We start from the raw sequence: 24,422 nt of genomic DNA on the forward strand, positions 1-24,422 counted from the left end.
GCTGTCGCAATTTGCGACCCCATTGGGAATGGCTAGCACTCCAAGGGATGGTGGCCTGCTGGGGTTACCAAACCATCATGTCTTTTTAAATCAAGCAGTTATTATTTTTTCTTTTTTAATGCAGGAAAACAGCATGCATTTAAAAAAGAAAAATGAAACTTTTCAGTTACATTTTTTAAGGGCAGGCGGTGGTCCCTAGGACCACTGCCTGCTCGTAAAAAATATTTGCGCACCCATTCACAAACAGTACATGGCATGATGACTCGCTATTAGGAAGAGACGCCCCTTCCTAACAGCATAGATGATTGATGTCTCCTCACGAAAAGAGAACATATCCAAAAAAACAGAATCCACTGATTTAGAAGAAATTGAAACGGTGGCTCTAACGAATTTAAATAGATATTACGGGAATATAAGACCAAGATACATACGGTGGTAGCGAACCACAGATATAATACGTACACGCTATCCCAAATAAGAGAGAAACTCTATAGACAGAAAGATTTATGTTTAATGTTGTTAGTCCTGAAGAAGGTGCTAAATATAAAGAAATCACCGAAACGCTGCGTCGACTTTTAACAACCCTATGACAAGAATAAAATAACTGTATGACTGTATTGATTTTAATCTCTGTACTGATTTGATATTGTATTGATTTTGTTTTTAAATATCTGTATTGACTACACTTAGTAGAGTACAGTTTGTCTATTTTCGTCAATCATGAGAAGTCAATGAAACTTAGATTGTAACCGATTATCGGAGGGAAAGGAAGGCGTCTTCCTAAACATAAAGTGGCCAAAAGTAAAAAATGGTTATCATTTATTTTTAATAAATTTTGTGATACCTTTTATATATATGTGGTCCTTTGCTTGCTTGTTCTCTAATGATTCGATTTGAACCAGAGGGTGGTACTTGAATCAAAACAAAGCTGTATTCTTGGAGAGTATTGTTTCCTCCTGTGCGTAAGAAAACGATAGGGGCTCTATTGTTCTTGGTAGACCTTCCTCTACAGGACAGTACAGTCAGGATCTTTCTGGACTTTTCAAGAGAAGTGCAAAAACAAAGATCATCCTTCTTTGAGGAAAAGAAAACGCTCAGACAGTGGGGCATAGCGTATGCAATTCTCTTCCCAGTCAAACTTCCAGCGACAAAAGAGGAGGTCTCACAATTTTTCCAAATCCCGCAGGAGGTGTGGAATTGGTTAGACCAGTGACCACACCTGAGATGCAGCCAACAAGCACCTGGGGACTGCCCTCGCAGGTCTCAATCAAAACGTATCTGGAGCAGTGAAAAACAATGAGGTGGTGGCCTCTCTGGGTGGCAGACTAACCGGACCACTGTTGCTGGAAGAGGGCACAGAGACTAGAAACTCAAGACTCTGACCAGGGGTCCATGACGTCAGTGGATTCCAGTGCTCACCTGCCCGTAGTAACTCCAGGACGTATGATGAAATTATAGGAGAGTACTGGCAGATGGTAACTCAAAACTGAGGTGGGAAATGTAAAGATTTTTGGGATATACAGAGAGATGTGAGCGGTTGACGATTCTCCCCTGAGCCAAGGTCTAAATGCTTTGCACAGATGGTCGGATGAGTGAACTCAGCTGCGGCGCATGGAACCACCTTACCCCATTAATCAGTCACATGTGGGTGCGCCTGCTAATGGTTGCGAGAAGTTTGCAAGTTTGGATGGGAGGTTGCAACCCACTAGTCCTGGGGTGTGGGAGTTGGATTAATTGTTTTATATTGGTTGTATGTGGGACACGGAGTCGAATCCGTTGGAATGCTCTGGTGGGAGTTTGTTTTTAGAGGACACAGGCAGAACATGAGTGGGCACCCAGAGAGGGAAGGGGGCACATATATGTTTGTGACATGAAGAAATGGCTACCCCCATGATGTATAAATTCCTCATTAGGGGGATGTACATGATGACGAAACGATATACAGTCTTCCCTAGCTAAACAGGAGAGGCATTCATAATACGTTCTTACAAGACACACTTAACAGCTAAAGTCGGGGCAGCACTACAGCGACGATGGAGGGGTCAAGCTTATTTTACCACTTTTTCGGCTTATGCTTGTGGAACACTGATCTGGGTCAGGGCAGGGGTACCTTTTTAGCACATGGGGCATTTGATAGACCCAGAGGGCAGGTATGTGGTAGTGACGGGCCGATTAGAGGGGCAGACATCGCAATCGTCAATATATATGCACAAAATGTCGACCAGAGGGCATTTTTAACTGAACTCTCAGGACCATTAGCTCCATTTCTCCTTCATTCAACAGTAATGGGGGGGGAGACTTCAATAGTGTAGCTGACCCCCGTTTAGATCAATTGCATCCACCTTTGAGGGATGCACCCGTAGCCTGCACTGCTCGGGTATTTCAAGATTGGCAAACTAGAAGGAAATTGATAGATACTTAGCGATGGATGAACCCACAGGCGAGAAACGTCTTTTTTTTTTTGAGCCTGCGTGAACAGCACATCCAATTAGTTACTTTCTTTTGCACGCCAGATGTTTATGCACTCATCCATGAAGCAGAATACCTCACCTGAACCATATGCAATCACAACCCAGTGCTGCTCCTACTTGAATGGGAGCGCTCAAAACCAAGCGTTCCCACCTGGAGACTAAAACCGGAATTGCTAGCCAACCCCCATTACCAGGAAGTCATCAAGGATAATATTCAGCAATATTTTGTTGAAAATAATGGTATGGCCTCCTCTCTATTAGTGGAGTGGGACGCTATTAAAGTAGTAACTAGTGGGAAAAGGCATAGCCGAGTCAGTGGGTGTTAGAGGCACCCTATTGTAAGATGTCCAAGCAGCAGAACTAGCACTGCGGGAGGTAGAGAGGCGCAGACCCTGATGACCAGAGTTCCAACAGAGACTGCTGGAGTGCAAGAAACAGGCGACGAGCCAGGTGGAAGACCTCAGGTGTTTCCATTATAGAAGTTATATGGTGAAGGCTCATGTGGAGGGAAACTGCATGGGCTCCATGCTGGCATGGTTAGCCAACATGTCTAAGAGGGGATGAGTGATCGTGGAAATAGAATCTGATGAGTCGACCACACTGTATAGACAGGACGAGATTAACCAACATTTCTGACGGTATTACATTACGTTATATACGAGCACCATAGAACACAACAGTGGGTCGCTTACAGCCTACTTGACGCCCTTATCCCTTACTACCCTCACACATGAGGATGCTGAGGAACTAGGTGCATTTGGCTCTATCTATAGAGGAAATTAGGGCTGTGATAAAGGGATTAGTGAAGGGAAAGACACTGGGGTCTAACGGGCTCACAGTGGAATAATAGGACAAATATAAGGCAGTATTGGCCCCAAAACTAGAAGAGCTATACAAGGCGGCCAGGGAGCAGGGAGCCTTCCCACATCCATGAAAGAGGTGCTGATGATACATTTACTGAAACGAGGTAAACCTGTGCATTACTGCAAGGCATATAGGCCACTGTCAATGCTTAATATGGACTACAAAAGTATACTATTAGCAACCAGACTCCTCCAGTGTATGCCTAAACTAGTGCACCGAGACCAAGCAGGATTTATCCCGGGTCGAAATACAGTGATTAATATACGACGACTACTGACAATCTTAGAGGCCAACACCTACGACCTCCAGCCAGTCAGCGATATTTGGTCATGATATAGAGAAGGCTTTTGATAACTTAGTTAGAGTGGCCTTATCTATATGAGGTGATGGAGCACATGCAGATGGGGCAGGGATTCTTGAGGTGGACCAAATTTTATATAAAGATCCTATGGCTAGAATTCGCACAGGTCAGACCATCTTTGAAAGCTACAATGTAGGGCGAGAGACGAGACAGGGTTGCCCTCTGTCTCCATTGCCATTTGCACTGGCAATGTAGCCACTGGCCTGCCACGCCAAGCAGGAACATAGGCATCAGGGGATTCAGGTAGGCGACGGTTATCACCACATAGCTCTATGTGCAGATGACCCGTTACTCTTCCTAGGGAACATGACTGAGAAGAGCTAGGCAAATGCTGGCAGAGTTTGGGGTCCTATCAGGGTTAAAGGTTAAATGGCAAAAATCCAACCTACTACCAACAGAAGAAAACCAGGGCCCACCAAGGAGACTCGATCAGTTACAATGGGAACCACGCTGTCTATCATACATGGATGTTAAAAATGTTCACGACCAGGCCAACCTGATGAACTGGATGCTATTAAATCGCTGAGAACGAACATAGAGTTCTGGAGAACACTTACCCTCTCCATGGCTGGCAGGATTGTGCTGCTTAAGATGCTGGCGCTACCACGGCTGCTATACAATTTTACAGTGCTGCCACAGTGGATACCCAGAGTGAAAATCCCTTTTTCACCTGACCTACCTATCACCTACCTATCACAGCACATTTCCACATGGTGGAACCTGGGGAGGAATGACTGAGTGGGCGACTGCTGAGTCGACAAGGGTGGGAGATCTCTACCACGAAGGGGAGTCCCTCCCCTTTGAAGACTTCAAGACTGAATTTGATCTACTGCTGGGTCATTTCTTGCTGCACAGTGCGGTGATGAGAGTTCCGCAGGCACTGGAAAATGGGCCTGACGGAACCACAACCTCATAAGATCTGTCAATACATAGTGACGTCCTCTGGGACTTACAGAGCAGTAACAGCCCTTTATAAAACGATATGGGGCTGTGATCTCCTCCCACAGGCCATGCTCTGCAACAAATGGGAAGAAGACCGGGAGATTCTAATCATGGAGAATAACTGGATAGCAATACTAGACAGAATACAAAAGTTTCCCAAAACGCCCGGTTCAAATTGATTAATATACTTCATAGAGCCTACCTCACTTCTCACCATATTAACAGATACTTTAGCGTAACCGATGATGCAGGTCTGTGAAAGTGGCCGATTGGTGCAGACCTAATGCACATGCTATGGCATAGCCCTACTCTGCAAACTTATTGGGAGAAAATGACAACTGTCACTGCGAATATAGTAGAGAAGGGGGTTCTCTGTTCACTGGGACATTGCTTGCTGGTGTGGTTTCCCCATACCTCCAAAACAAAGGTCACAAGCAAATTCCAAGAATTGGCATTCATACTAGCTAAAAGGGAAATAACCAGACATTAGAAATCACCAGGGGGCCCTTATGACCACTTGGCGAAAGAGCTAAAAAATTGGGCGGGTTATGAAGGGGAAGTGCTACTGAGAGATGCTAAGAAGGGCACAGGCTCGATTAACATGCCCGTGCAGCAATGGTAGACTGCTAAAAAAAACCTGACTCCCAGTCAAGAGAAGATTCTCCGGGGGGTTTCCCTGCTCCAATGTCCCCATGAACGAAAGAGCTGCATGAGTGAATGATATCGCTCCCACCAATGTGTATCTCCCTCTTCTTCGATGCTTCGAGAAATAGAGAACCCCCCACCTGAACAGACTTGTATGACAAAAAAAAGTGACTTCGATTGAACAGGCCTATATACAGGACATACATAACAAGGGCACAACTCATAAGACGGAGCGGTGGCGGGGGGGGTATTGTTCCAAGTTTGGACATTGTCAAATAGCAGATTATCTCATTGTAGCACAACATGCATGCCCAGGAAGGACTACTAAATCGGTATATTTGTAAGATGTAGGCTGTTGAGTTGTGAATCCACAATAAAATTTCAATACAAAAACAAATGTGGTACTGAAACCAACCAGGGCAGAGTGGGGTGCTGGGTACTCTGCCACAAAGGGCTGCACCACTGGAGTTGGCTGGGGCATCTGAGTAAATTCCCTAATAATGAACCACCTGGCGGATCTTAAACACCAGGACGAATGATCCCAGCTGGTGATGCCTGGTAGATCACGAATGGAGGTTCCATTCTGAAGTGGCAATGGACATCTTTCCAATGTGGGGAGAGAGCACCCTGGCTAAATCTTTTCACCACAGTCAAGAAATGTCTGCACGTTGAATTTAGAAGAACGCTCTCTTTAGGAGACACATTCAAGCAGGAGTTGAGCACGGGACTCTTGTACACCGTTCGCCTCTATCAAATAGTAAAGTCCATGTGAATTGACACAATATTAAACTGTAAAACTTCACCATCTATAAATGACGCATTTCTCGATCATTCAATTGTATTCTTTCTGTAGAGAAACATACACCAATCGTGGGCTCTACCGGCTTATAGAACTAGAAATGTTGTCTTTCATTTAGATTTATTTTTTATTCTTTTCATTTGAATCAAACTTGCACTTCATTTAATTTTTTTCTGGAGAAAGTAAACTGCCTATAGTATATGATATTGCAATGTTTTGCGATCAGAGATGGCTACTGAAGATGATAGTACAACCTGTGTTTTAATATCGACTTGCTGCCTGAATAAAAACATTTTTAAAATGCTATTTAGAATTATAAAATATGTTCTATTGTACTCTACAATTGCACTATACAAAGAAAAGTAATTGAGTTTTATGAAGATATTTTGAGTTTCAAAATTTGCTTATACTTTACAGAATTAGCATGCTGTATTGACAGTCTACTCAGGACACAAAAATTGCAAAGTTACCAGAAGTTAGAATGTGCCTTGCTGGAAGTTGTCAATCTAAAATTGGGCTGATCAACAAAAATATTGAATTTTCTTACCCGAATAGCTGATACTATGACCAAGCCATGTTAGGACTTTCAAACCAAAGCTTTGGTGAGCAACAACAGATGAATGCATGACCTGCACTTTTAATGGCTTTGACTGACGACTGGTATTTCTCTGGAGGAAGAAAAGGATTCATTAAACAATATTCGATATGGAAATGCTGATGTGTACAACTTAAAATAGATATTTGTTTATGAGAACATGAAGTGACAGTTAATAAATGTGAGTATTCTTTACATGTTATATGTCTTAACCCCCTCCCATTATGTACCAAGATAGGAAAATAAGTATATCACAAATTTCTGTGCCACTGGTTTTTACAAGAAAAGGGGAATTCACACAACAAGGAGAAATCAACTTAGAACAGAATTTCGGAAGAAAGATCATTTATATACCAAAATAACTGATAAAGAATGGGCCTCCATTTTAGAATTCCCTAAGAAAGTTATCCGTAATGCTATATTTAAATACATACAGTATATGATATTGCATAGGGCATACCTTACACCGCACCGACTCAATAGTATATACCCTAATGCACAACACTCGTCGGAAGGCTGATGCGGACCTACTCCATATGTTGTGGGGGTGTCAGCGACTATGTATTCTGGCAAACAGTCAGTTATAGAGTGCAAGGGGTCACTACTGGGTCTGCACAAGCGCTCCAAGAGCCAGAAGGTCCAGTATAGATTAGCGGATATGGCTGTGTTGATAGCGAAACGTGCAATCACAATGAGGTGGAAATCTGCTTCTCCTCCTACACCACTTTCTTGGCATACAGAAATGACCCGATGGGGAACTGCAGAGAGTGCGTCTATTAGGCAAGAAGAGTTTCGAGGACTGCGTAGGATTCCTATCTCTATGGAATGGGATCAAATGTTGGAAGCATTTAAAGCTATAGATTCATTAACTCCCCCGACATCTCAGGTCGAGCCCACAGCTCCCACATCTACATTAATTAATCAGCCCGAACCTGTATAATGCCATATCACTGTCTTATTCTTACTAATGCCTAGGAGTATATAAATGTGTGTGCTTTGTACAGATTTGGTTTTAATCGAGTGAATACAATCTTTTGGTATGTTAATGTATAAAATAGTGGGCCAGAGAACCGGGGGAGTGGGGGAGTTTCAATCTTTCTTAGTATTGTAGTTTATAGATAATTAGATAAGCACAAGTTTTTAAATATTTGACCGTTAACATATATGAGTGACCCGAACGTTTATTCTTCTTTGGAATCAGGCACTGTAATATTTGAAGTCATTATATATGAGCTTTCAGTTTGGCGCTAATAATTTGATTTTAATATCTGATTATAGGATCGCTATTTTAAAACTCTTATTTTATTTCTGTCAACTATGTTACATATGTACAACAACGATTTTAAAAACTCAATAAAACGGTTTCAAAAAATATATATATACCAAAATAACTGAAAAAGTAAACTAATGTACAGAGTTATTACTTCTAGAAGTTGACTGGAGAAAGAAAACTGAAGGAGCAGAGTGGGGTGGATAGTGGGTTTACCTAAAGAAAATAATGATATATGCATAAGTAAGCATACTGACAGAGAAATCAACTTCTTTTATTAAAAAACAAAAAAAACATTTCCTTAGTGATTGTATACAACAAATATAATTTAGAAAGTGACAAATACTGTCCGAATGTGCATCATTTGTGTAGGAAGGTGGAATATGACTGCATGGTTACCTCCACTTTTTGCCTGGTGTTTTGCTGGTTTTCGACTTAGTTTGACTGGGATCCTGCTAATCAGGACCCCAGTCTATCTCTTTTCTACCCAAAGCATTTTTTCATGTACTTTAGGTACACTCCAAATTGGATTCTGGGGTACCCTTATACGTCCCAGGTATATGGTATACTAAATACCCAGGGCATAGGTACCCCAGAGGCCTCTCAGGGGCTGCAGCATGTATTATGCCACCCCTGGGAGACCATTCAAAATGACACAACAGGTCTGCTACAGCAACCTGTGTAAAGTGGTGCATGCACACCTTACTTAGATATAGGTTCCCTATATCTATCCATATCACTGCACATAAAAACCTATCAGTCACCCCTATGGCAGGCCTGATCAATCCTAAAGGCAGGGTGCTGGGTTTTATGTGAGAGGGTGCCTGTGCATGAGCAGAGCCCCTTTGCAGCCTTCGGAACCTATATTCCGGGGTTGTTTGTGATGCAGCCAACCATATATACTTAAGTGCATTATAACCTCGCGGTAAATGCTAACTTTAAAACGGCTACATGGAAACATGTCATGTTTGGTGTCCAACACATTGGAATCATACCTCCACACCAGTAACTGGTGTGGAAGGTATGATTTCACCTTACTAGAGGGAGAAATATGACAGCACCGGTACACCCGGTACCAACTTCACAGACCCTGGCATCACAAAATGGATGCTGCCAGCCACAGACACGAGTCTGCCCTCCTGCTGCTGGACAAAACTCCGGCAGGGCAGGCTGGACAATAGGTTTCCTGTCACAGGGAGGTGTGACCACCTCCCAGACAGGCTTTGGTGTATTGGGGCTGGGTGGGTGCACTCCAAGAGTACTTTGATGTCTGCACTGGGGGCACATTTGGTGTCCCTGTGCATAGTCCAGCTCAAACCAGTTGCAGGAGCCATTTGCTTCTGCTCTGGCGCGAAACTGGACAAAGGACATGGGTGTAGCCACCCCTCTGCCCATACCCTCCCGTAGGTGGGTCCCCAAAGTTTATCCCACCCCTTCCTTGGGTATAAAGTAGGAACCCCTGGCTACAGGACTTTAGATTTACCTGGACGAAACTCTGCAACAGAAACCAAGTACTTCAACTATCTACACTACGTTGGATGACCGAAGAATCTCTCTTGGAGTAAAGGAGTTACTCCCCTGCAAGGCAGGCACCAAAGATGCATCTGAACGGTTTGCATCTACGCAGCTCCTGAAGGACTCCGAAGATTTTGCAACACAGGAGGTGGGTTCCTAGGCTTCCCTGAGGCCGACCCGTGCTCTCAGCAAACCTGAGACCCGCAGCCCTTGTGGGGACCGTGCAACCCGAACCCCTAGACACCGTGCACATTTGCAGCAGCATATGCTTTTTGGCGATCCCTGCAGCTGTGCTTTGGGCTACTTGTAGTCCAGACCCCGAGCAGTGATTCCACCGAAGATTACTGGCCTACACTCCACGTGTGTTCCGTGGGCTGGTATTTTGTGTTTCCTCTCGAGGTCCCTTCGCGATCCCTGGTTCATCGACCTGTGGGTCCCTGAGAAGGGTACTTTAACTTTGAGTGGGCTTTCCAGGTTGCCCCAGACGTGCCCTGACTCTCCATCGCTTGAGGAGTCCCCAGGATCTTGTTGGTCCACACTGAAGCATCTTTTCTTTGACCGCGTGGGTTGCAGTTGCCAAGGCATGTTGGTCTCCAATCCGGACACTGACCCTCCAGCACTCTTCATCCTTCGTGGGACAGCTCGCCTGCGGACTTTGGTTGTCATCGTCTTCTGGTCCCTGTGGCTGCAGAGTCAAGCTTCACCTCATCTCACCTGAAACACCCGACATCGGTGGGCATTCATCTACCGAACCCCTGGTCACCCTGAAGTGACCCATACTCTGTCCTCTCTGCTTTCAGGTTCTTCTCAGCTCAGCGATTCTACGTGCTCTAGGCACTGTGTCTAGTTAAGTCATGGTTGTTATACCACTTTCTTAATATATGGTTTGGTCTCCCCCTGGGGCCCACTGTGTATTGTGCTATTTACTGTCGTTGTAGTGCTTTAATATTGTGTAACTTGTGTTCTAATCTCATAAAGAGGTTAGTAGAGAGTGTTTAGTAATAAATACATATATTTTTATGTATATCTTGTGTGGTTCTCCTTTCATTTGGTCATTCAGGAGGTTATAATATGGTAAACCAAGCTGCTTTACATTTCTTCGAGACTTAGCCTGAAGGCTGCTCTCCATAGTTACCACTAGGATAGCTTTCAATAAAGGTTGTCTGTAACCTAATCGTCAATAAGGGTTGTTTGGGCTGGTGCAAGGTGCCCACTATAACTAGTGGACAGCATATACAAGGCCAACTTCTCACAATTAGTTTCAGCATAAAATTACCTCAACATTGCAAACTCACTTTTAAGTTTGGGCTTGAGACAGGCTTCTTGCCAGCCTCAAGCAATTAAAAAATGTTTTTATAAAAACATATGTACTCATACACTTTTGGGCAAGCCCTCTTCATCCACTGTTCAGCTAAACTATCATTCAACCTTTTGCTTCCAATTACAACAGCACAAAGTATGGGGACACAGATCAGTGCACTTCAACCATAGCCTCTATTGCCTGATCACATATACATATTTGCCTTAAAGGGAGTAAACTTCAGCGCCAGGGCTGGTGGACCAATACTTAACCCCTTCAGCGCTGCGCGGATTTCCGCGCCACGCTGAAGATTCTGAGCGCGGGCGGGGCCATGACGGAACGGTTCCGTCATAAGCACAGCCCAACCGACGTGCATGACGGAACCGTTCCGTCATGCGCGTCGAAGGGGTTAACTCTGCTAATTTATTTTCATTGCATTCTTTATGCTTCTATATTATTCTTTACAGTCATTCTTCAGTGTTTAAACGATGTCTCCAGTTGCCCGTAATACTAATCATATAGCTCCTTTTCCTTTGTGCTAATACTCATATTTCTGAGATGTGCACAAAAAAGAAGTACATCTGTTTTAAATCTGACTATCCGCTAGGAAGCAAATGCATGGCTAATTTAGGTCAGAGGTCTTCAAACTGTGGAAAATGTGTTCCCAGGGGGTAAATGGGTCTGCAATTACATGTAAATGAAGATAGCCTGAAAGCGCGAAAGTCGCGTTTCCAGGCTGTCTCAATTTACATGCAGCAGTTAAAGAACATTAAACAAGCATTGGCATAGCCAATAGGTCTCGCCTCTGGGACCTTATAAGTATTTAATTATGCAGCACAATATCCTTGGTGCAGCATCAACTGTTGCATGGCTAAACACTTATAATGTCCCAAAGGCGAGACCTATTGGATATGCCAATGCTTTTTTTTCATTTGCTGACCTCCCTCTCCCTTTCTCCCTCTCCCTTTTGTTTAAGGAACAGTCCTGCCCTTATCCTCCTTCCTCCAGACACATGGAGGAGAAACAACAAATTAAACCAGGAATGTACCTTAAAAAAATCCGAATAAACAAATATACGCCTTTACCAAACACTGGGTCACATTTTTCCAATGTGATTCATGCAACCGCAAACGGGTGGACAGCAAACAGTACAACTTGTGCTGTAAGTGCAGCTACACGCAGGCTGCAAAGAGTGCACTAGTTGTACCACAAGTGTAGTGTAGCTAGACACACAGATTGCAGACACTTTACTCTTTGTGCCATGTTCTAGGTACAAGCAAATTGGACTGCTATGAATGATGACTTTGTTCTATTGGGCTAGTGGGTCTTCCCATTCCCATACCATTAGGTTTTCGACAGCTCCAACACTCCTTTTAGCCAGACCTAACAAACATCCGTCACACCCATGATAGCGGGTTGTAAGGAGGGCCCTGGGCTTCAGAAAGATATGTGAGAGGACAGTCTGGCCATTGTAAGGCATGTGGGGGTTCAAGGGATTGGCTACTTTATGGTGTCTCGCAGCATTCATCCTTGCAGCCTTCAGTCACCAGCCCCTTTTTTGCCTAAATTTTCAAGGCAACCGGAAGTAGGGAAGTAAATCAGGCAGGAGCGCCATTTTCTAAAGATTACAGGAAAGAGGAAGGCACTGACAGGCCCATTTACATTGCACCATATTTCAGGGACCATTGTTGGCAACTGCAACTTTCCATCTAAATTGCACCCTTGTTCTACCTACCTAGTCTATTCTTAGATGAACTTCATTATCTTCTTTGATTTAAATTCGAAAATTACTCAGTCTTGCAGATACTTTTCAGCAACCTTAGCTTGCATGACTTGCAGATTGGTACACATTTCACCTGTGCGGTTATTTCTGCTTACCATGTGTAATGTTATGTTGGGATCATTTGCGTAGCACATTTCTACCTTTATATGGCCCGCCTATCATGGCCTGTCTTTGTCGCAGACTGCAGTTAGCGTGACATGTGGGCATTGTGTGTGGTTGTTTAGTAATGAAGCCCATTGGATAGTAGCTAACGGACATGGATTGTTGATCTAAGGGGCGAGAGGCCACAGGCTCAATGTGAGCAGGAACTGGGGCACCCAAAAATCCATGCCCCCTAAAAGGTAAACTGGTTTCTGTGAGTGATCCCTTGCTTGCTCTTGGTAGCAATGTGCATCAATGACTTAAACAGCAAAAAGTACCACAGGGCAAATATACTTTCAAGAAAAATGTGGCTACCAAAAGCAGGGGCGTAACAAGCAGCAGGTGCAGTAGCACCAGTGCCCATGGGTGAGAGGGGTCCACAGCACCCCAATTATTGTTTTTAAAAAAAATTATCAAACAAGTTGATTGGAGGGTTGGGTGCCATTTTCCCTCCTTACCTTATGGCCCATGGCAGCGTTGCTACGGCACTGACCATAAGATTATAATATGCCCAGAGCTGCATCCGTATCACATTTCCCTTAAGCTCACAGCTTTATATGGTGGAGTCAGCTGAAGAACACAGTCAGGTCGCCTCTAAGCCAGGCCTCCTCTCTTGCGGGAGAGAGAAGGCTTGGAAACTCCTGTCTGATCCCCTCCGGTGTAGCCAGGGCACCATGTGATCAGATTCAGCGCTCATGCTATTTACTGTATACTCATTTCCCATCAGTTGAAAGAACCACCAAGGCTGCGGCTCTTTTCCACCTCATGCAATTAGCGCTTCTCTGTTTTTTCTGATTCATCTGATTACAATGCTAAGAACTTTAATCTAAAAACTGATTAACTGGGTAAATAGCAACACAATGTAGAAGAAGATAGGCATCCTGCAATACAGTGAGTGATAATGCGTGGATAATCAAAACTTTGTTAAATGAGGATTTTCAATCATTATATTTTTATACATTGTCAAACCTTCGTGATTGCTTCCTCGTTACGTTCAACTAAAATGTGTGCAGCGAGATCATTTTGTAAAACATGAGAGGCAGCAGCCGCAGCACCCCACCTGCGTTTAATGAAGCAAGGCTCATTTGGAGGAAGGGGGTGGGGGTAGTGGCGTTCCACCGTGAAGGAAATTTAAGGCAAACTAATTGTAGAATATTTGGGGCAGTCCAGTTGCTGGATTAGGGGTGTAGACATGCATTTTACAAGGCAACACTTTTTCAGCTGGTGTGTGCTGTGAGCAATAGCCAGTATTTCTACTTACATTTTGGAAAACGAAAAGTTGAAAGATAGATAGAGAGATTGATAGAGAGCCAGTTAGACAGAGACAGATAGATAGACAGAGAAAGATAGACAGACAGATAGAGACACACAGATAGAGACAGACAGATAGATGGACAGAGAGAGACAATTAGACAGAGACAGATAGATAGACAAAGCGAGACAGATAGATAGAGACAGATAGATAGACCGAGACAGATAGATAGACCGAGACAGATAGATAGACCGAGACAGATAGAGGACAGATAGATAGACCGAGACAGGTAGATAGACCGAGACAGATAGAGACAGATAGATAGACCGAGACAGATAGACCGAGACAGATAGACAAACAGAGACAGATAGACAAACAGAGACAGATAGACAAACAGAGACAGATAGACAAACAGAGACAGATAGATGGAAACCGAGACCGATAGATAGATAGATAGATAGATAGATAGATAGGATAGATAGATAGATAGGATAGATAGATAGATAGACAGACAGAGACAGCTAGATAGATAGACAGAGACAGACAAAGTGAGACAGATAGATAAACAGAGACAGATAGATAGAAACAGAGACAGATAGATAGAGACAGAGACAGATAGATAGAGACACAGACAGATAGACAAAGAGAGACAGATAGACAGAGACAGATAGAGACAGATAGACAGAGATAGAGACAGATAGACAGAGACAGATAGACAGAGACAGATAGAGATAGAGACAGATAGAGATAGAGACAGATAGACAGAGAAAGATAGACAGACAGATAGAGAGAGACAGACAGACAGATGGACAGTGAGAGACAGATAGACAGAGACAGATAGATAGACAAAGCGAGACAGATAGATAGACCGAGACAGATAGAGACAGATAGATAGACCGAGACAGATAGATAGACCGAGACAGATAGATAGACCGAGACAGATAGATAGACCGAGACAGATAGAGACAGATAGATAGACCGAGACAGATAGATAGACCGAGACAGATAGATAGACCGAGACAGATAGATAGACCGAGACAGATAGACAGAGACAGATAGACAGAGACAGATAGACAGAGACAGATAGACAGAGACAGATAGATAAACAGAAACAGATAGATAGACCGAGACAGATAGAGACAGATAGATAGACCGAGACAGATAGAGACAGATAGATAGACCGAGACAGATAGAGACAGATAGATAGACCGAGACAGATAGATAGACCAAGACAGATAGAGACAGATAGATAGACCGAGACAGATAGAGACAGATACATAGACTGAGACAGATAGACCGAGACAGATAGAGATAGAGACAGACAGACAAACAGAGACAGATAGATAAACAGAGACAGATAGATAAGAGACAGATAGATAAGAGACAGATAGATAAGAGACAGATAGATAAGAGACAGATAGATAGATAGATAGATAGATAGATAGATAGATAGATAGATAGATAGATAGATAGATAGATAGATAGAGACAGACAGACAGAGACAGATAGACAGAGACAGATAGAGATAGAGACAGACAGGTAGATAGACAGACAGAGACAGACAGACAGACAGATAGACAAAGAGAGACAGATAGACAGAGAGACAGAGAGACAGAGATAGAGACAGATAGACAGAGACAGATAGACAGAGACAGATAGATAAACAGAGACAGATAGATAGAGACCGAGACAGAGATAGATAGATAGATAGAGAGACAGAGACAGATGGATGGACAGAGACAGATAGATAGAGAGACAGATAGACAGAGACAGATGAGACAGACAGATAGAGATAAGAGACAGATAGACAGACAGATGGATGGACAGAGACAGATAGATAGAGAGACAGACAGATAGAGACAGATGGATGGACAGAGACAGATAGATAGAAAAAACGAATGAATTAATGAATGAAAGGAAATTTGTAAACGCGCTACTTAGCCCGAAGGCATCAAGGCGCCTAACCAAAAGCAATTCAAAAGAAAGGCAAAAATCAAGTCTAAGTGTAGGCATTGGCAAATAGCCACGTCTTAAGGGCCTTCCTAAACGCATGCACGGAGGGAAGAGATTTGATCTCCAAAGGCAGAGTGTTCCACAGCTTAGGGGCCAGAGTTGAGAAAGCTCTGCCACCCCACTTAGCTTTACGTATCCGGGGAACTAAAAGCAAGGACTTATTGGCCGACCGGAGGGTTCTGGAAGGTGTATAAGGGACCAGCAAGTCCCTCAAGCCTCCAGACCTGTTGGTGGCCAGAGCCCTGTAAATCAGAGTCAAGGACTTAAAGGATATCCTGGCCTCGATTGGAAGCCAGTGGAGGGTCCTTCTAGCCGTATGGGCAGAGGCCCGTTTGGGCAGGTCCAGAACCAATTTAGCAGCAGCATTCTGCACCATTTGGAGACGGGTTAGCAGGCCATTGTTAATGCCTAAATAAAGAGCATTGCAATAGTCGAGTCTGGAACCTATCAGTGCCAAAAAAATGTGTTTCCTGGCCTGAAAGGACAAATAGTACCTGATCTTCCGTAGGATGTTTATAAGGCCCCAACAGGTGGAAATGGTCCTCTTTACCTGTTGGTCCATCCTCAGGAGGGGGTCAATCAAGACTCCTAAGTTTTTGGCCAGGGTCGTCGGTATAGGGCACACCCCCATAGTGGAAGGCCACCAGTCAGCCGACCAAAAATCCTCCTTTCCCCCAAACACCAGAATCTCTGTCTTTTCCCCATTAAGCTTCAATGAATTACAGACCATCCATTGAGCGACTGCCTTCATACAGTTTTTAAAATTGGAGGCAGCAGAGATGACAGGTTGGGCAAAAGACAGCAGTATCTGTGTATCATCGGCATATGAGATTACCTCCATCCCAAAGGATCTAATGAGCCTGGCAAGTGGGGTCACATAGATGTTAAAAAGGGTCGGACTTAATGCCGACCCTTGAGGAACCCCACAATGCACAGGAAGGGATGGAGACAAAAACTCCCCCAGCTTTACTCTCTGTTCCCTCTGATTCAGGAAAGATGCCAGCAAACTAAGTGCCGGCCCTTCCACCCCTATCTCTCTCAGCCTCGATGTTAGGACCGAGGGAGACAGGGTATCAAACGCAGCCGAAAGATCCAACAGGATGAGGAGAGTGGTCTGTCCCTTGGCCATGTCTGAACTGGGGTGGCAGAGTGGGCTAAAGAACGGTGATGGATTAAACCCAGATCAGTTGACTGGGGGTGAGTGCTTGCAATGTTCAACACTCCGTCCATCATTTCCTTTGGTTTTTGCTTTGTTCGCCATAAGTTGGCAGGGTATGCTCAGACGTGAGTCCCTTGCTCACTTTGCCACTGGATTCAAGCAAGCCTGGCTGAAGACGGCTGAAATGCCAGAAACCGGTCCTAGGAAGCTTGTTTCCAGTCCAGGGAAGACATGGCTTGGCAGTTCGGGCTGGACTCAACCCATGAGGCACAGGGTCAGACTGATTTGCATTTGGCCATGTCTGAACTGGGGTGGCAGAGTGGGCTAAAGAACGGTGATGGATTAAACCCAGATCAGTTGACTGGGGGTGAGTGCTTGCAATGTTCAACACTCCGTCCATCATTTCCTTTGGTTTTTGTTTTGTTCGCCATAAGTTGGCAGGGTATGCTCAGACGTGAGTCCCTTGCTCACTTTGCCACTGGATTCAAGCAAGCCTGGCTGAAGACGGCTGAAATGCCAGAAACCGGTCCTAGGAAGCTTGTTTCCAGTCCAGGGAAGACATGGCTTAGCAGTTCGGGCTGGACTCTTCCCATGAGGCACAGGGTCAGACTGATTTGCATATGGCCATGTCTGAACTGGGGTGGCAGAGTGGGCTAAAGAACGGTGATGGATTAAACCCAGATCAGTTGACTGGGGGTGAGTGCTTGCAATGTTCAACACTCCGTCCATCATTTCCTTTGGTTTTTGCTTTGTTCGCCATAAGTTGGCAGGGTATGCTCAGACGTGAGTCCCTTGCTCACTTTGCCACTGGATTCAAGCAAGCCTGGCTGAAGACGGCTGAAATGCCAGAAACCGGTCCTAGGAAGCTTGTTTCCAGTCCAGGGAAGACATGGCTTGGCAGTTCGGGCTGGACTCTTCCCATGAGGCACAGGGTCAGACTGATTTGCATATGGCCATGTCTGAACTGGGGTGGCAGAGTGGGCTAAAGAACGGTGATGGATTAAACCCAGATCAGTTGACTGGGGGTGAGTGCTTGCAATGTTCAACACTCCGTCCATCATTTCCTTTGGTTTTTGCTCTGTCCCTTATCTACCCTGGTGCGGATGGTGTCAAGCACGATGGTGAGGGCAGATTCGGTACTGTGTTCTCTCCTAAATCCGTGCTGCGAATGATCTAACTGATCAAAAGTTTCCAGAAAGTCGACAAGATGCTGATTTAGGTGAATTTCCAGCATCTTGGCGGGAGCTGGGAGCAGCGAGATGGGGCGAAAGTTTTTAAGCACGCCCGGATCAAGTGTGGATTTTTTAAAAAGAGGTTTGACCACCGCTTTCTTCCATTGAGGGGGAAAGGTCCCTTCCTTCATTGCCCCGTTCATAACACCCAATAAGGGAGGCAGAAGACAGTCCTTACACTGTTTAAGACGTTTCAGAGGGCAGGGGTCTAGAGGGGACCCCGACCTAACCTTAGACAGGAGGACTTCAAGTTCCGATAAGGAAAGGGATGGAAAACTGGACAAACATCCAAGGGGCACCTCCTCAGGTAATGGTAACGGGGTAACGGGAGAACCTGTGGAGGTAGATAGAATCACCTTTTGTAGCTCTAACGCTGAGTGAATATCCACAATCTTAGTATTCAAGAATTGTGCAATATCATTACAGAGCTGTTGTGAGCTGACCACCGGGTCTGGCATCTTTAGTGAGATGAGCGTGTCTACGATTTTAAAGAGGTCTTTAGGTGAAGAAAGAGAGGAGGTGAGAGAGGTGAAATATTCTTGTTTAGTTCTTATTACCTCCTTCTTATATTTCTTCAGAAGGACTTTGTGTCTGTCCCTCTCACACAAGTCCCAGCTAGATCGCCAAAGACGTTCCTGTCTCCGTAATCCCTGCCTGAGCAGTCTTAATGATTCAGAGAACCAGGGAGCCGAGGGGGTTCTTCTAGCAGAATAGCACAGAGTGGCCGGTGCCAGTTCATCAAGAGCTGTTTTGAAACCGTTCTCCAACCTCTCCACTGCCGAGGTTACATCCTCCCCAGGGGTGATCAGTAACCCTGTAAGTCTAGGGGCGAGCACGTTGTTCGTTAGATTTTTTAAGTTGCGTCTCAGTTCAAACTTACTAGACTTATTCCCCTTATTGCTGGCCGAGGTGGTCGTTAAAACCAGGGGGATCGCATAGTGGTCGGACCATGAGAGAGGAAAAGGCATTTCAGTGGCCAACCGGGTGTCGTTGGAGAATACTCCATCAAGCGTATGGCCAGCCGTGTGGGTGGGGCCTTTAACTAGCTGTATCAACCCACACCCAGAGAAGATATCCAGAAGAGATTGAGTTTCAGTTAAATCCGAATTCTCCAGATGAAAATTTACATCCCCCAGGACAGTGAAGTGGTCACAACCAAAATGTGACTCTAAGATCTTAATCACCTGTCGGCCAAAGTCAGTTTTGGTCCCTGGGGGTCTGTAAATAAGAAGGCCCTTGAACGGCACTCCGTATGCTCCATTAATGGAGAATTGGAGGGCCTGAAAAGACTCCTGGAGATCCTCTAAGGGAATAATATGGCAGGACAGATGGTCCCTATGAAGAATGCCAATCCCTCCCCCCATCCGACCCACTCTGTCCATTCTCACTAAGGTGTAGCCTTCCGGGACTGCCTCCACAAGATCCGGACCTGAGGAATCCTTTGCCCAGGTTTCAGTTATAAAAACCCAGTCCGGGACTCTAGTCAGTACAAAATCCTTAAAAGCGAGATTATTTTTAATTAAGGACCTCGCGTTTAAAAGAAAACCCGTGTTGCTCCTCACCTTAATGTCGAATTTAGGCCTTGAAACAGCGGCTGAAAGAATCGGTCCCCGAGCAGAAGACCGGAAACATTGACAATTGGGGGAGGTCAAGAACCCCTCCGGGACGTACCCGTGATGGCATGGAAGTTTGGACGGTTTTAAAGCAATGAACTCCTGCCTCGTATATACTATCCTAGTATTCTCCCGGTCGTTGTAATCTATCCTAACGCCGTCCAGCCCGTCCTTAGCGCGGACGGGCGCAGACGGGCTGGACTCTGGCGTGACTCCGGCGTGAGTACGGCGCACACGCTGCGCGAACACGCTGCGCGTCAGCATGACGGAGATATATAGGGCTCTAATCAGAAACCACCTGCCAGCTGGAGCGCTACGTCGCGTCTGTTCCTGCCAGCCTCCCCTATCCAAGATGGCGCCGAGAATGCAGTAAAGGGCGCCGAACGCGCAGGGGGATGACCCGCTAAAGCAGCGGTGAGGGCCCGATTTAAAGTGCAGGTGAGAGTGACATTTAAAAACAGGGAAGAATGAGCAAACAATTATAAACACAAATACTAAAAAGGGTACTTTTAAAAATGTAATCCGCGCCTAAATAACCAAGCGCTACGCTTAGAAGTAAGCAGCCTTAAAATGAGACAGATAGACAGAGACAGATAGACAGACAAGAGACAGATAGATGGACAGAGACAGATAGACAGACAAGAGACAGATAGATGGACAGAGACAGATAGATGGACAGAGACAGATAGATGGACAGAGACAGATAGATGGACAGAGACAGATAGATGGACAGAGACAGATAGATGGACAGAGACAGATAGATGGACAGAGACAGATAGATGGACAGAGACAGATAGATGGACAGAGACAGATAGATGGACAGAGACAGATAGATGGACAGAGACAGATAGATGGACAGAGACAGATAGATGGACAGAGACAGATAGATGGACAGAGACAGATAGATGGACAGAGACAGATAGATGGACAGAGACAGAGACAGAGACAGATAGATGGACAGAGACAGAGACAGAGACAGAGACAGATAGAGAGATAGAGAGATAGAGAGACAGAGAGACAGAGAGACAGAGAGACAGAGAGACAGAGAGACAGAGAGACAGAGAGACAGAGAGACAGAGAGACAGAGAGACAGAGAGACAGAGAGACAGAGAGACAGAGAGACAGAGAGACAGAGAGACAGAGAGACAGAGAGACAGAGAGACAGAGAGAGACAGAGAGACAGAGAGACAGAGAGACAGACAGACAGAGAGACAGAGAGAGAGAGAGAGAGAGAGAGAGAGACAGAGAGAGAGAGACAGAGAGACAGAGAGACAGACAGACAGACAGACAGACAGACAGAGACATAGATAGATAGACAGAGACAGAAAGCTAGATAGACAGACAGAGACAGGTGGCGGGGCCCGGGCCACTTAAGCCCTGTCTATGGTGGTCATCTGTGCATCATAGCAGCTAATAAACTCTGCTGTCTTCACACCTCCCCCCAGGCCTTAAAGTATCCTATGGCAATGGTGTTAATCATTAAAATTAAAGACAAGGGACTGCACGCCCTGTGAAACAGAGTGAAAACGGTTGTTTTTCAGTACTGGGTGCCCACCCTCTAGAACCAGGCCAGCACTGCGGCCACCACCAGATGCTGTGAATCAACGGACGGAAGCAATGCTCTAGTTTTAAATACCGTGCAAATAAAACAAGGCGAGTAATCTGTCGGAGGGTGAGAGAGGCGACTAACACGTGCCTAGCCCCTTGAACGGGCGCATTAGTGACGATGGTATTTTCAGGGCTGAGCCAAAGGCTGGTCTTCAAAGGTTATTCCTGCTGTGATCACAGGAGTTCAGATCTTAGCGCCTGGTTGATAAACAGAGAGGACACAGATCTAATCACTCATTCTGTCCCTGGAGCATGCTCAGTGCATACCAACGACCAGCAGCCGAGGACCCAGGGTAAGGGAGGCATGGCGTGCCCACTGATGGTGGATGGCTGTCATTTCCTCACTGCTGCTGCTAGAGGGGTGTGGGGGGCAGAGGGCTGTTCTCACTGTGAAGAGTGTGGGGGCACACATTTGTTGTCACGAAGGGGCCAGGTGCCCACATTCCTCCCACTGGCGACATGATGCAGCCAGTGAAAACAAACACTGCCTTCTGAGCCTGGGTACAAGGATGTCGCTCCCGTTTACATTTCACCTTTTATTTACAGTTGCACTTCCGAAGAGTGTTTGCTTTTTTCAGGCTGTAGTGTTTCTGGTGTTTTCTCAATGCAACATATAACTTGTGTGTAATGTGAAAAGAGTCACCTCTGTATGTGTGTGTGTTCCGGTTGTGGAGGAGGGGGGTGTTTAAAGGGGCCACAATTGCGTGCTGTGCAGCTCAGCAGACTAAAGGCACGAAGAATGTTTTTTACTGTGTCGACCAGTGGACCTTAAAGATGGTCAGAATACATGCCCAGCCCATGCTTGGCCTCTCTGCAGAAAGCACCGAACAATGGTCAGGTGCACTGATTTTAATTGTGGTTCTATGTGAAAGGAGGCACACAGTTGTCAAAATACCAGCAGGGAAAAAATAAACAAGCACAAGCGCGGCCATCCTAATGAGAAGCAGATGGTTCCTGCACGCTGCTTACTTAGTTACCCTCTAAGTGCTAACTGCTAGCCGGAGATGCGGCGCGCGGCCATGCTAATTAAAATAGAAATAAAAAAAAGATGGTTGGCGCGCCGCTGCTGTTTTCAAGTGCTTGTGCTAGCTTGCCCCTTGCGGGAGCAGCGGTGCGCGGCCATGCTAATAGATGGTCGGCGCGCCGCTGCTCGCTCCCGCAAGGTGGAAGCCACCACAAGCACGAGTGTGCTTGAAAAGGAGATGACCGATTTCTAACGGTCATCTCCTAGAGCAGCGCATGCGCACTGCCTAGGCGAGACCTAAAAAGTGTAAAGACAGTATGCTTTTGATATGGACACTCACAGATATAGTTTTAAATGGTGACACGTTATTGTTGTTTCCTTTTTTAAGAAGGGGGCTGTTGCCAGTAAAACAGAGGGAAAGGTGGCGGCATTGCAGTGTCTTCATCCTACTTGAGGAGCACTTAATTAATTAGGACATGCTTAGTGTATGCCTGGAAAGCGTTAGTTGGTTTAGCACAGCATTTTTAAATTTACTGCTTGCGGCATTGTAAGCTAAACATTGAAAAGCACTTAAATTACATCTATGGAAGATTGCTTATCTAACAAGTTCTAGGACCAGAATTTAAACATTTGATTGCATTCATATGAGAGTGAATTCTCGTTCTTCGTGACTGCCCATAGATGCAGCCTTTACACAGCGTTAAGGTGTATTCCAGTGGGGGAAGTGTGTGGTTTTTTTCTTCGCATTTTACTGTTGAAAGATATGCTGTTGTAATGATTTTAATTAATCGTATAGTAGATGTATTCTGGTTCTGATTCTTTGTGTGTGTAGGTGTTTGTGTGTAGGAAAGAGAGCTATGTATGTAGCAGAGTAATTTAAAATGTGTGTGCGCTTGTCTCAGAGAGAAGTGTGTGTGTGTGCTTGTCTCAGAGAGAAGTGTGTGTGTGTGTGCTTGTCTCAGAGAGAAGTGTGTGTGTGTGTGTGTGTGTGTGTGTGTGTGTGTGTGTGTGTGTGCGTGTGTATATGTATGTGTATATGTATGTATGTATGTATGTATGTATGTATGTAGTAGGTTTATTACAAATGTATGTCTACCTGTCAGACATTTTCCTTAATCCGATCACTGGCAGGGACAGTCAAGAACTATCAAAGCTGTGGGTACTTGTGTTGGCTCTCAGGGTGGATGTGGACAAGCAGCCAAGGTCTAGCTCAAAATAAGTGGCTTAAGGTTGAGGCTAGCTACAGTACAACAGAGGTATCATAGTTGCAATAATGATGTGAATGTTCAGTCAGAAATGTGAGTTTTTGTAAATACATTGCACTTTAATGAAGTCTCATAATGTCCAACTAGGATGAGATGAGAGCCCATGTTGTTAACAAACGTCTGAGGTGACAGCACGGCAGTACCTATCATTAGTGAAACCGGTGCAGTGACACTTTTCCCCAGGGGCCCACTACATGATAATTATGAATGCTTTGCAATACAAAGTGGGCATGGTGATTTATTTTCCTTGCTGCATTAGGGCAGACGGCGCCCTTAGCAGAGAGAAGGGGGGCAGCAGCTCATTTTCTTTCAGAAAGAGACCAGACTTGTTTCAAGATTGAAGTGATGGTCACACATGGTGGGGAAGGAGTGAAAGAAGAGGCTATTACTAGTACAGCAGGTAGAGTGCACTGGGGCCCACAGCACCCCAATTATATGCAGTAGTGTTTTTGGTCAATTCTGTTCTTGTTTGATGCTGCTGCTTTAAGTGTGGATTGTGAGCTACATTTAGTGTGGATTGTGAGCTACAGAAAAGCACCCCTGAAATGATCTCCGTCCCCTGTGATCATCCCTCCTCCTCCCACTCCCCAAATCCTTACCATAGTTTTGGATGGAGGAGGAGCCCAATTT

The 24,422-nt window shown here is 45.1% G+C and overlaps 1 protein-coding gene across 3 annotated transcripts in view; it reads right to left on the reverse strand.

Moving 5' to 3' along the window:
* Window positions 1-24,422, reverse strand: part of UBR2 (ubiquitin protein ligase E3 component n-recognin 2) — a 1,393,714-nt gene that overhangs the window by 1,199,493 nt on the left and 169,799 nt on the right. For all 3 annotated transcript variants that reach the window (XM_085612829.1, XM_085612828.1, XM_085612830.1), the window contains exon 8: window positions 6,630-6,750. In XM_085612829.1, coding sequence (XP_085468955.1) covers window positions 6,630-6,750 — 121 coding nt within the window. The remainder of the gene's footprint in view (window positions 1-6,629; window positions 6,751-24,422) is intronic.

Source organism: Triturus cristatus, chromosome 6 (genome assembly GCF_964204655.1).
Source record: "Triturus cristatus chromosome 6, aTriCri1.1, whole genome shotgun sequence".
Taxonomy (NCBI): Eukaryota; Metazoa; Chordata; class Amphibia; order Caudata; family Salamandridae; genus Triturus; species Triturus cristatus.